General features: G+C 36.4%; 1 protein-coding gene across 13 annotated transcripts in view; it reads left to right on the forward strand.

The window, feature by feature from the left end:
* NAA16 (N-alpha-acetyltransferase 16, NatA auxiliary subunit) overlaps positions 1–13,822 on the forward strand; it is a 71,756-nt gene that overhangs the window by 30,829 nt on the left and 27,105 nt on the right. For 10 of the 13 annotated variants that reach the window (XR_012671489.1, XR_012671494.1, XM_075139158.1 and 7 more), the window contains 2 exons: positions 692–787; positions 4,541–4,647. Coding sequence is in view for 11 of the 13 variants with exons in the window: in XM_075139158.1 (XP_074995259.1) it covers positions 692–787; positions 4,541–4,647 (203 nt within the window). In the remaining 2 variants the exon portion in view is untranslated. Of the gene's footprint in view, positions 1–691; positions 788–3,987; positions 4,137–4,540; positions 4,648–4,774; positions 13,731–13,822 lie in introns of those variants that run through there. The other 3 variants (XM_075139184.1, XM_075139192.1, XM_075139171.1) reach the window with 3 other exon arrangements.

A 13,822-nucleotide genomic window follows, 5' to 3' on the forward strand; every position in this document is an offset into this window, starting at 1 on the left:
AATTGATCTTAATTATGTGAAAATGCATTTCAAAGAAACAGATTAGTTTTATTTAAGTTCTAACCACATTGGAGCTCCAAAGCATATTATGGGGGAAAGGGGAGGAGTGGGAAGAAAATCTTTAAGTAGTTTTATTTTTGTTAAACATTAAGGTATAAAGAGTTCTGGTACTCAGTACTTACACTGGCAGTGTTGTGCCCTGGTTTTCCTTCCATCAGAGGACCTATAATAAATGCATGCTTGTATAGTATGCTGTTTGTATACCTATGATTTAGATATGCAATATATTTCTCTGAATGCTTTAAGTATGTCTGAAATGGATGCATAATGAAAAAAACAGTTAATTGAAGCTATGAATGTCAAATTACTGTGTGAATGGGTCTGTACAGCATGTAACTGTAAGAAACCAAACTCCAGTACTGTGTGATTGAATGTGCAAGGTAATGGTCCTGTTTGCAGTTTATCCTTACATTGATTAATGCAGGTAGTTGCTTATTGTACATGCAGTGTGTTTTCAATACAGTTTTACACAGTGATGTTTATGATTAACTGGGAAGAGAGCTTGAAATGTTTAAATTGTTCCAAATCCAAACTAAGAAGTCCTAGCTAAATTAATTCTCAACATTTTAAAAACCTTTAGAAGAATAGATTTTTCTCTGTTACTTATATCTATTATATTTACTGATAATAGGCACTTTAGAAGAGAGGCTTCAGATTTATGAAGAAGTTAGTAAAAGACATCCCAGAGCAGTTTCACCTAGAAGATTACCTTTAAACTTTGTTTCAGGTAACAAGTTGCATATCTGTTCCGTAATAGTTTTTTTTTTTTCTTAAGTTTTCATCAGGCTGTTGAATGTGCATTTAATACCTATTTGTGCATTTAATACCTATTTGTACAAGTACACAAATCAGATGTACGCATTTCTCTTGGAATAGACAAAATTTATTTGTTATGTTTTAGGAATTGATAGAAAAAGTTTGTGTGCTCTAATGTGGTATACGAACTATGTAATGTTTGTGTTGATAAAACTACAGTACAGCATGGTATATAGATTGTAGGAATTCTTGTACGTCATTTTTCTGCATCATGGAAGTTAAGAATCATAAGTTAAAAGGTAGGGGGTATAGTTCACTTGAATTAAAGGTATAGAGGTGAGTGTATACACCCCCCTATATCTTTAATACATATATATATATAAGCTAACTTACAATTTATAAGCACTGAAACCAGGTGTAAATGATGCATATAACAATCACAATAGCATAGGACTGATGAATTTCCTAACAGTTTTGTACTGTACAGTTTTTGTACTGTACAGAAAACACCAAATCTTTTTTTATGACTCTGAATAAGAACTGGGTGTACACCACTTGGTTGCAGAACCATTAAAACTTAAATTTACCATGTAAACTAACTTTGTGCTGATAATTTAATAAGAATAGGAACAAAAATCAGGTCTGCAGTGTTATGTAGCACAAATTATTTTATTTTTAATTTTATAGCTAAGTTCTTTCAGTAACTCTGACCTTTGAAAAATTGTTTTGAAATAGAGTGCACAAATATACTCAGTTCTGGAGGGAATATGTATATACTTCTTAAAACAGAAAACTATTATCTTCCAAAATAGAAGGCAAGAGGCTAAATGAAATGGTGAATCCTATAAAAATATACAATTGGTATGTAGCTGTCTGACTGCTGTAACTCCAGTAGAAAACTTCTGGAAAGAAATAAAAAGTACCTAAGTTAAATATCAAGTGTCATGAAACTTTCAAGTTCAGCTGCAAATTCCCAACATATCTGCTCATGCTTTTAATTTCGTGAGGTTAGTTTTTAGTTTAGCTCATTTACTGAAAACCACATTTGTTTTAACTTAAAATGCTACACAGCATAGCTAGTCCGCTTTTCTGTTGTTGCTCACGAGTCTGAATGTGCATACTTTCCTGTGTAAAGTCACAAGATTAACTGCTTTGTAAGAGATTTACCCCTGAAGTTAACACTTGTACCTTACTTAACCCTAGATTTTCAGTTTGTTTGAAGATACAAAGGCAAATCTTAAGGCAGTTCAGCTAGATTTGAAAAGCGAGGTGACACGTAATTGTTTTTCTCCTGTAATAAAGTTGTTATGGTAATACATAGCAAACAAGGAAATAACCTGCAAAATGCTTTTCCATATCTTTATTAATAGTGTGTTTTGCTGTTGACTTCATTTACTGTATGTTTTGCACTAGGTTACCTTATCATATCTGACTGTAGTTTCACAGCTAATGTCCATTTAAATAGAAACATGTTTGGTAATAAGGATTAGTTGTTTGTGCTGTAGCAATAGTCTAAATGAAAGCAAAATTCATAAATAGATCAGTCAAGGAAAAAATCTCTCATAGGCTACTTTCTGAGTGTTTCATAACAAATAATTTTCCCAAATTAAAACTTGTGTTTCTGTTAATCTATTAAGCTCGTGTTGGTCATGGATGTGTAAGACTGTGTTTGATCCCCTAGAAATTAATCTATTTACTAAATGATTTCTTGTGTTTGTAAGTACAGCAGATAAGAATTCCTGTTGGCAAAAGTTAATAGTGAGAATGTGAAGGTGTAGAAACAAACTTGTTTGCAGAAATGTATTTGCAAATTTAAAGAGGATAGAATTTTTGGTTAAATGAGGTTGCTGTTCCAGTGTGGTCACTGACCAGTTGCTTGCAACCAACACTGGTTGATTCAGAATTGGCTTAAAATACTCTGAAGTACAGGCTTGTATTAAAAGGGCAGTCCTTCCCAGACCCTGCCATGCATTGCATGTTGATAACCTTGTGTATCATACAGATCAGCTCCTTGATCCAGCTGGAAACCACCTTTATGGAGGAAGGCTGTTAAAATTAATTTTCAGACTCACCAAAGGTGGGGGGTTGGAGTCTGGCCATCCAGTTTTAGATTTGTTTATGCTGCTGTGGATTCACTATTCCTGTGGTCAGGTCTCTTCTGTGCCTGAGAGACTAAATTTTGAGCTTGGCTTCATGTCATAGGTGGGCGCCTAGCTGTGCGTTTTGCATTTTTCAGACTTTGTTTTAAAGCTGTTCTGCTTTCTGTAAATAAATATGTACTTAATGAAAACTTTAATCTTGCTTTCCTAAATTCTGAATTACAATTCTTCCATCAAGGGTATAAATTAGAGTAATTGAACAGAGGAAATTGAAAAACTGAGATGGATTTTTTGTCATATAGGGGAGTTTCTTGTAGTGCGAGAAAACAAGTTTTAGTTAATCCACCTGTAGTAGAGCTTATGGTCCTGTTATGGATCCCTGTCCACAGGTAGTAGGAGTTTCGATATACAGCAGTTTGTTTTAGTACAGCGAGGCAAGAACATGAGTTACTTTTTATTAGTCTCAGTAACAGTGCTGGTAATGGTAAGTGTAGGACAATTAAGAATTGGTGGAAGTACATAAGAATGTTATATACAAAGCAGTAGTATCTTCATTTTCTGAATATCTATAAAACAATCTGTTAATGAAATTTGTAATATGTTCTTAATGAACTGAAATTTATTTCAACAGTTTATGTGTGTATGTTAGCATTATGTGAAGTGTACTACTTCCATGTTTAAAGACTTAGAGAAGTCCACAGCAGAGTAGGCAGTGAAGTGTAGCAACTTTGTCCCTATGCAAAGCAAACAAAACCAATAAAAAATTTAAAAAAAAAAACCAAACCAAAACAAAATTGAAATAACTGAAAACAACCACTTTTCATCATAGGAATAAAAACATGAAAGACAGCTGTTTTCCTCACTGGATATCTTCTCTTTGAAGTCCTGCTTTTCTTTTTGGAAACAGCGTTTCTCAGAAAGGTCACATACTGCAAGTACTGGAATTTCTACCTGAAAACATAATTAAATCAGATTTTTAGCTTTCTGCCAGTATATTTTGGTAACGATGATTCTGTTGTTCTGTCAGCTTATCCTTCTGAAACCCAGTCTTCTATTCTGTTTCTGATTCCAGAAACAATCATGTTATCATCGGAAGTCATGTCCTACTCATAAAAAATAGGACTAGAAGAGAGGTAGAGGGTTCATTTCATCCATTCTTCTTCCTCAAAGCAGGATAATTTATATCTGCACTATTCCTAACACACATTTGTCTAACTTAATCATAAAACCTTCCAATGATGGAGCTTTTACAAGATCTCCAAGGTAATCCATTCCAGTGCTTAGTTATTATTACCATTATAATTTTTTCCAACGTTGTTTAAATAGCCCTTGCTACATCCTCTGTAGCCAGCACTTAATACTGTCTCTTTTTAATAGATTTTACAGGTTTGAGGACTGTTACCATGTCTTCGTCAGCAGTCTCCTAAACACTAGCAACTTTTGGTTTTGTTTTTTTTTTTTATCCAGAGCATATTTGCATCTTATTCTTAAATACCAGGAAAGATGAAAACCCTTAATTGCAGTTTCTCAGTTACTCTATTACCCAGAGTTGCACAGCAATTAGTGCTTATATTTTATAACACTTGCAATCACTGACATATAACCAAATACACTTTTGTTTCTAGGTGAAAAATTTAGAGATCTAATGGATAAGTTCCTGAGGGTTAACTTCAGTAAAGGCTGCCCACCCTTGTTTACCACTTTGAAATCTTTATATTACAATCCAGAAAAGGTAAAATTTAGTATTTATTTGGTTTTAATGAAATCTTCTATATTGAATTTCTAATAGACTTATCTAACTGGTTTTATATAGATTTTCCTCTAACTTACTAATAACTGTTGCTGAACATTTCTCTCAGTGTGCTATTTTGTCATACGTGAATGATCACTTGATGATGCTTGGTATGTATGAAACTTCACTTCTATAGACAGTTTATGAAAATGCTTGAAGTCGGGTTGGTGCAGAATGCACTGAAGTTCTTGAAAAATCAAAGATAACCAATAACTTTATTTTTGTGTACTTTGAGTGCAAGTGTGTCAGGATTCTTTCAACTTATGGTTTATGATGTCACCAGAAGTCATGATTTTAAATATCACACAGATGGCTATTGTTCTATGTATGTTTCTGAATTGCATGAATACATGAAGACGTTAGTATTTACCACAAAGGCTTGTTTCCCATTTCATTTTTTAGCTAAAACTTTAGTGTTTAATTTTTGCACTTCTGAACTCTCACAGTTTTGGCAAAATTGTCACATTAAAACTGTTGTTTCAAATGTAGTTCTTAATTCCAAGCTTGTCAGTAAGGTATAGTAAAAATAAATTTTCAAACTAAAGCATGTTACTAAAATGTGTAGAAATTAAAATAAAGGTCAGTCTATTCAGACGTTGCTATCTTTGCTACAGGCAATAAAACTCTGGGTATTCTAATGCATTCATGACTAGGTAAGAAGAGGTTTTTGTAGCTGGAAAAACCCTAAATACATGATGCAGCTTTTCATCCAGCAATGGATATTCCTTTAATTGGACTAAAATTATTCTTTTTTCTAAGAGTCTCTTTGCTAGTTGTCCTAACACGAAATTTTCAATACACTTCTGTTTGGAGAATGTAATTGGTACTGTGTCTCCATAGTTGACATAATTTTAGTAAATTCTGGTATCATGCATAGTACAAGCTTTTCTACAAGCTTATTGCTAATGCATACTTTTCAATTTAAACTTTTCAAACTGGATTGAAATTTTTTAAGTGATGCTACACTGACTATCTAGACAAAAGTACAGTCAGTGCTGTGAAAGTTTTACCTCTGCTATTTTAAGGATGAAAATCTATAAGTTAAAAGATACATATGAACTCATTTGGTGTATGAAAAGATTTTTAGCACTTAATTGTTTTTGACATGATGGGTAAAAAAAAAAAAATGAGGACTACCATGTTTTGGGGCAGATTTATCCAGAAGGGTGGCTTGCTGCTAGTTATCTTAATTGTATCAAATCAGTGCTGCTCGGAACTGTCAGCTTAATCCTAAAAAGTAACTAAAATGAAAATCAAGAGCCTCATAATTTCCAAATACGCTTGGATTTGTTTGTGACATTAAGTTCCAGATTCAGGCATGTGAATTTAGGTTAGTGGACATAGAGAACTGTTCAGCTCATCACCATATGTGGTTTCCTACATAGGATCAGTTGAACAGCTGTCAAAGCTCCTTTTGACTGTACTAGGTAGATCTGATAGATCTGTTTTGATTGTAGAGGGAGCACAGGCACCTGTATTATGGTTGTCTAAGTATATAGATGTCTGAAGCTGAAGGTGCCTACTGTGTGTCCCATCTGTTTCACGAGGGTGTGTTGGGAACCATTTATACTTGTTCCCAAAGTATCTATTGCATGAGTCCTTCATATCTATGAAACTAACATTGAGCAAGCTTTACCAGTTGCTTCTAGAAAGAATTAATTAATGTCCCACCAAAAAAACAAAACTGAAATACCTGAAGTGCTAACTGGGTGGAGGAGATGTCACTTTTTCAGCTACCTGGTTGAAATTTGTTTACATACTTGTGTGAATATTAAGTGGAGAAAAGTGTGGAGTACAACTGGTTCTTCATCACTTCACTGAAGAATGTGCTTTACTTCGGTTAAGGAGAAAAGATGTTTTTGATCTTCCTTCACACTTAAAGTAGAACTATTGTAAGTGGGAAAGACATCATAGTACAATAATGTAAAGCTATTTGTTTCATTTAAAAAAAAAATCTTAACATTATTGCTGGAAGAGACTTTCTTCGAGTAACCAAAGGCATGAGTATCTAAAATCTATTCAGTACAGAAAGACTACGTATAGCTTTGTTGCTTTTTGGCATTCTCAGACTTCTTTTGAGGTAAAATCTTCTCCAGTAAGTAAGTCTCTAATGAGCTAAAGCATACTTTATATTATGTTATGCAATCTGTCTTCCCTAAAATTCTGGAGCAGAAGAAATCATGTGTTGGCCTTGTGTTCAGTTCGTGACGTGCAGAGGTTTATATTTGACTGCACAACCGGATTGGAAAGGAAACTGTTCAAGATTTGCTAACTGCTTGAAACTTGCACACTTGATAAGGTAACAGAGACAGTATGGTGAAACCTGGGATAAGCAGGTTAGCTGGATCAGTCTCAGCAATATTGTTTGTTACCTTCTAGGAGTGAGTTGTTAACCCACTGAGATTTGAGATAACTGTTTCAGAGGTACTTAAGGCAGACTTTAAAATAACTGGAAGCTGATGGGGAGGGGGAGAAAGTGTTAAGGTTGCTTTGCTGTAAATTACTATACATTGCTTCTGCAACAAGATCCAATTGCAGATTCTATGGTCCTTCACTGCTTGCAAGGCAGTGATCTGATGAATGTTTTTCTCCCTAGTTTTAGAAGGGAGTTATCCAATAAATTGTTTAATCCTTCAAAGTTCTTCGAATGAGGTTGTGATTCTTAACATTTTGTGTTGTTATGCTAGTCAGATAAGTAGGACATGAACTGTTTCTTGACTGTTTCTTCCTCTTTGTCAAGCCACCTAGGCTGGAGGAGATATAAGTAGTAAAGACTGAAGGGTGAGAAGCTTGAAGAAACAGAGCTAACAATTGTCTTTTGCCTAGAAACTGTACTGCCATTTAAACTTGATCAAATATATTATGCTGTGGATAGAACTTTTGATTATTAAAATACTGTATAATCAAAAAAAATGCCAGCTGTTCAGTATCCTGAGTGCACTTCTATACCATGCTGTAGCATAAAACTACTCTAATATTGAAATAAGAAAAAAAATGAGGGAGGCATTGAATTGCAAGGGGAATGTTGAACAAAGGCCAACTGAAAAGGAGATATTTGATTTTATCATTTTCTATAATATTGGCAACTGATTTTTCTACACGTAATGTGGGTGAGTAAGGATATGTTATGTAAAGAGTTCGAGTTCTTTCTCAAGTGGTAACTGTTATGCTCCCTGCTTGCAGATACCAAAGGCATGTACTAATCACTTCCTAACTTTCTATGTTGGTACACAGCCAGATTCTATGTCTTTCCAACTGAAGAAAAAGTCAATTAGAGGGTGACAGAGACTGTCAGAGGGAGTCTTACTGTATTTTTCCAGAGTGTCTCTCTCAAAACAAGTTTATAATACTATCTGGAGTATGTTCAGTGGTACATCATTGCTGATACTCAGTCATAGATCACTTTTTACGTACAACATCTTAGAGAAATCATTTGATGAAACACTGTCTTGATGGCTTTAGTCAGTGAGAATAGTGTTCATCACTGTATATTTGTTTCAGATGACTCTTGAAGTAGCCATTGTATGTTGTGAAGAAATTGGCTATGTCTTCTTTTTATTCATTGTATGGGAGCCTCTAGGGAATGCTGTAAATATAGCCTGGGGCTTTTTAAATGTGAAAACTCTGGTCATGATGAAATAGTGTAAAGTGAATGTGGTTACATAAAAGACAAAGCTCACCAATGTAAAAAGTACTATACAGGTTCTACTTACCTGTTAGGTTTGGAGAAAGGAAAGGAAATGGCTAATCTGAACAAGAGCTGAGACCTTCCTATACAGGTTACTAGTGTTAAGGAACAGACCTGCATTCTGAGCTCAATAGTAATTTTTCTCAGCTGATCTTGTGGTGTCTTGTAAGGACAATATGTTTGACTCGGTGTGTCAATTAGCTAACTGCTGTGTTACTAACACAGCTAGCAGACTCTTAATATCACTTAGAGGAACTCCTTTCGTGTGAAACAAGTGCAGGGAAATAGTTTTTACATGTAGCAAAACAGTCACAAGCAAAATGTATCTCTTCAGAAAATTAAGCTCACCCACTTTCCTGCATAAGTTGTTACTGTGGCTGTGCGTGTTGGATGGAGTTGGTAATAATTTCATTAGTGTATTATGAAGCATGATTTTACCAAAGTATGGATAAGAGAAGAACATTCTTGATGTTTTTATGGTGTTTTTTTGGATAGTTGCTATCTGTCATTCAGAAATAATTCGCTGTTTTCTGTCAAAAATAGACAATTCAGTCTTCAGAAGAACATGTTTCAATTAATCTATATTAATCAAATTTTAATTAATCATCTACATTAATGTATGGCTGCTAAACTGAAGGAAGAAACTGAGATGGGGAAAATATGAGTATAGACTTGAAGTGTTTCTATAATTTGTTGAATGTTGTTTCATGTATTAAAACAAACACCAGGAACTTCAGGTTCTCTTCTTCAAGAATATCTGATTTTAAAATCACTTTTAGAATATGAAACTACTACAGAGATTCCACAGTAAACGCATGTGCCTTGGCTATGAGTTCAGTCACCTTCTCAAATACTAGCCTGTGCCTGTTTGTACAGTTCTTCTTGAAACACACTCTTGGTTCTGGCTGTTGTTCAAGACACCAAGAGGGAGCCCCATGAATGTCCTGCTGCTCTGCAAAACTCTAAGTTCATTCCATGTTTGTTTGTTTCTTGGGACTTTTTTCTCCCCATCTTAACTTTATTTGCATAATTTCTATCACAAAATGGAAGAATTCGGGGGGAAGAGTTACCTAGAAAGGGAAGGAACTCTGCTAAACACCATCATGGTGGCATTTACACTAAATCTGCAGTTTAAACTGTACCCTTCATGCATTGAATCTATGCCTTTAATTGGCAGATAGAGCTGATGCTTTCTGGAGGAAGACATGTTCCAGGCAGGTACTTAGTGGGTGTTTTTTTTTTTTCTTCTCAACCTGCATGTTCCTACATCCACTAGCACCAAGACAAACATAGGATATAATGATACTTTTATTCTGATCTCCTAGGTATCATTCAGTTCTCTGACAGGATACTTCTTAGATCAGGCGGAGACACTAAGTAAGGCATCTGGATATATTCTGTAATTGGCTGTGTGCAACAAAATGGCAGTGGATTGCTCAACTGACATGTGGTTGGTGCCCCTAGTGCTGTCTTGATGATACTTGTGTCTATTCTCTTGCATGTCCAAGAGTGGATTCCTGTTACGTATCAAGGAAAAGCAGAAGATGTCAGTTGTCAGTGACTTCATTGACAACTTTCGCTGTTGTGTTTTTAAAAAAAAAAACAACCCCAAAGCCCCAAACCTCTTCATGAGGCAGAATCCAGAGAAATTCAAAGCACCTTTCATGATAATGCTTTTTGTCATCTTTCCTAATGAGATTCTCATTTCAAGCTCAACACTTGTGGTAAATCTTGTGAGAGTTGCTGATAAAAGTAGCAAGTTTGGTATAACAAGGCAATAAAGAATGTACACAACTTCTGTGATTTTTTGAGGGCCTTTGTTAATGACTTCATTGGTGGGGCAGAGTGTACCCCTCAACAACCTTGCAGGTGATACAAAACTGCGAGGAGTGGCTGATGCATGAGGATTGTGCTGTCATTCAGAGAGACCTTGATGGGCTGGAGAAATGGGCTGAAAGGAAGTTCAACAAAGGGAAATACCATGTCCTGCACTTTAGACTGAATAACCCCATGCTCTAGTATAGGCTGGGGACCAACCAGCTGGAAAGCAGCTTTGCAGAAAAGGACCTGGGCATCCTAATAGACAGCAAACTGAACGTGACCCAGCAGTGTACCCTGTAGCAAAGAAACATCTTAGGCTGCATTAGTAAAAGCACCACCATGAGGTCGAGGGAGGTGATCTTTTTCCTCTCTTCAGCCCTGGTGAGACACATTTGGAGTGCTGGGTCTAGTTCTGGGCTCCCCTGTACGAGAGCCACATGGGCATACTGGAGATAGTCCAGAGAAAGGTCATGAAGTTGATGAAGGGACTGAAGTGTCTGGCATATGAGGAAAGGCTAAGAGCTCGTATTGTTTAGCCTGGAGAAGAGAAGGCTCAGGTGGAATCTTACATGTATAAATATTTGAAGGCAAGAGTGAAAAAAGACAGCCAGATGCTTCTCATTGGTGCCCAGTGAACAGACAAGGTAGTATGTGTACAACTAAAAATACAAGAGAAAATTTGAGGAAAAAAGGGACTTTGTGGGGGTTGTCAATCATGGGAACAGGCTGTTCAGAGAGGTAGTGGAGTCATCATCCTTGGAGATAGTCAAAATGTGACTGGACATGGCCAGGAGTAACCTGCTTCAGCTGACCTTATTCTGTGATAAGGAGGGATTGGGCTAGGCAGTCTGTAGAGGTATCTTCCAACCTTAATGATTCTGTGATAGTATCTTCTGACTGGGTTTCACCTTCAACTCTAGGATCAGCTTGTAGCTAGCCATTGACTTGCTAGCCAGCAAGCTGGTCCGCAACAGGTACTTCAGTACTGGGACAAGGGCATTTTATGCAAGTCTGGCAACACTGAGATCATATAGCAAACAGTGCAGAAAGGCACAATAAAGACGGACATGCCTATATACATGAGTACCTATATACAGAGGCATTGAGATCCCTAATCTGGATACTGTGATTTGGAATCTTTAGTTGTGATTTTTATATCCACTTGCCAGCACACCCCTCCTAATCAATTCCTAGAATTTCTTGCTTCTCCCTTCTCAGACCATTCACAAAGGGAAAAACAGGCACTTGTCACAGAATCTGTCTTTAAGAAGTGGATTAACTTCAAAACACAGGTGAATAACTGCTGGCTTGCCTTAGTGTTAGGTTAAATGTGAGTACATGCATGGTTCACCACGTGTCAAGTAAAGCACTTGTAACTGCTGCTTCAGGGTAGGCACTTGCCAAAAGAGCAGGTGGTTTATTCAAGAGTGAAATGGGTTAGGCTGAGCGTGGTATCTATAGATACGAAGGGATCTAATTGTTTCAATACAGTCCTCCGTCCATCATTCTTGATTTTGGTGCTCTCAAAGTGGCACATATGCCATTCCTCTTTATTTCTGCGGTGTTCCACAGTGTTTTATCAGCGATCATCTGCTTGTAGTCTGAAGTAAAGAGAAAGAAGTGTGTAAAGAATACTTTCAACTTCTTAGAAATCAGCATTCACTTGGCCAAGCTGTTGATACAGATGTTCACTGAAGTTGCGTTTGCCCTCATCTACTTGGTGAGGGAAAAGTGGAGGAAGAGATACAGATAAAATTCTAGTAAAGTCAGAATTGCGTCCAGATTATTTCTCAGGTCAGATAGCTCACGTTCACCTTGAGTAGTTGTCTGCTGATGGAGACAGTTTGTTCCAGCAAACCTGCTGATGTTTGTAACCTTTATACAGCAGGGACTACTGGTGTGGCACTGTGGTGGGGTCAGAATGTGCTGTGCTCCTACTCTTGACTTCCTGCGTTAACGCACAACTGCTGGGAGGTGCTCAGTGGAGCTGTTGTCTTTTATGCTTGACAAATGCTATATGCTAGGCTTTAAATGAGGTGCTGTATTTTGGAGATCAATACTTCAATTTTTAATGACTGTAACTTATACTCACTATCCCAAGTACCTATTGCCTTCCCATACTCTACAGTGACAACTGCAATGGCATACATTTAAGAGAAAATGGCTTTTTACCCTAAAATAGCCTGCTCTATGAGAGGCGATAACGCAAGTCCCATGATCTGTCATCTTCATCTTGGAGTTTTAATTTATATAAATTCTGTGCCAGAAGAGTGCCTGATCTTTGTATACTCTGTGTGTTGAAGGTGAGGAAAACAACAACAGAATTTGTAGGACTCCAGCAGGTGGTGATACTCAGGAACTGATTTATGAGTGTGCGTGTGTCATGTGATTCAAAATGGATTATATAAGGGCCCTGACTCATGGGTAGAGTGGTTCACACTCCCAATTGTCCATTCCACCCTTGTCCTTCAGTTGCCACTTTTGCTGAAGGAACAGTGGAGGTGTTTGAGTACCAGTTTCTGAATCTGTACAGCTTTAAATTTGTACTCATATTTTGTTTTCTTAATATGTTGTGCTATTTAGCTAAAAGTGCAGCTGCTCAACAAACCGTGTCTGCAGTGGCAATCTCTGAAAGGTGGTTGGATTGAGCATGTGAAAATAAAAAAGACTAGCTGTCGTCATTTGAAAAATCCACCTGCATGATTTAGAAAAAATTCACATGCTATCAGAGAGGTGCTTGTGTGTAGTGGAGCCAATCTTGATAGTGTGTTTTGAAGAATTATCGTTATTTCTGGAAAAAGTAGTTTCTTTTACTTAAGAACATTATTTAAAACATGTACTTCTCATGTACTTCTCTGCCTTTGGAGACTTACTCATTTGATTTTCTTGATCTTGCCATAAAATACTAAACTTCTGCATCACCAATTCGTAAGCATGCTGTGGAGGTAACTTGCATTTGAAAGTGAGTTTGTCATCTTTGTCACTTTTAACCATGGACTAAATAGTAAGAATTGTAGGTGACTAAAATCAGTTAATTCTAAGCGAGCGAGATATGTGGGAGGATAGCAGGGGAGGTTATAATAAAAAGGCAGCTTCATCCTACATAAGGAAACTTGTGGGTTTGTGTTTTGGGGTTTTTTTACTAACAAGAAATACTGCTTTCCTTTAGAACTTTGAAATGTTATTTAAACAGAACATGGCTTTAAAAAATTAGAATATAGTGGAATTTTTTACTTGCAGTTGATACTTCTAAAATAGCCTGAAAAGTTTCATTTTCATGATTCGTGGAGCCTTTTGGAATAACCACTTAAAGTACTGCTATGTGAATGAAATTTTTGAAATGTGACTGTATATATGTTTTCTTTACATGCCAAGAAACATGGAGCATTTACAAGGAAAATGTCTCAACACAATACAGTCTGTGTGTATGTTAAATACTTCAATACTGGTGTCTTAACCCTTTTCTCTTGTATAGTTTTCTCTTGTATAGGAGCCTTACTGTGTAGCTACTGGGCTCTTCTTTTATGCTACAAGTGGTTTTATAGCTTTTATTCTTTGCTTAGTGCTTTAGTTTCTGAAGTTTGTTACTCAAATAAAAATTGGTGT

Source organism: Calonectris borealis, chromosome 1 (assembly GCF_964195595.1).
Source record: "Calonectris borealis chromosome 1, bCalBor7.hap1.2, whole genome shotgun sequence".
In the NCBI taxonomy this organism is placed as follows: Eukaryota; Metazoa; Chordata; class Aves; order Procellariiformes; family Procellariidae; genus Calonectris; species Calonectris borealis.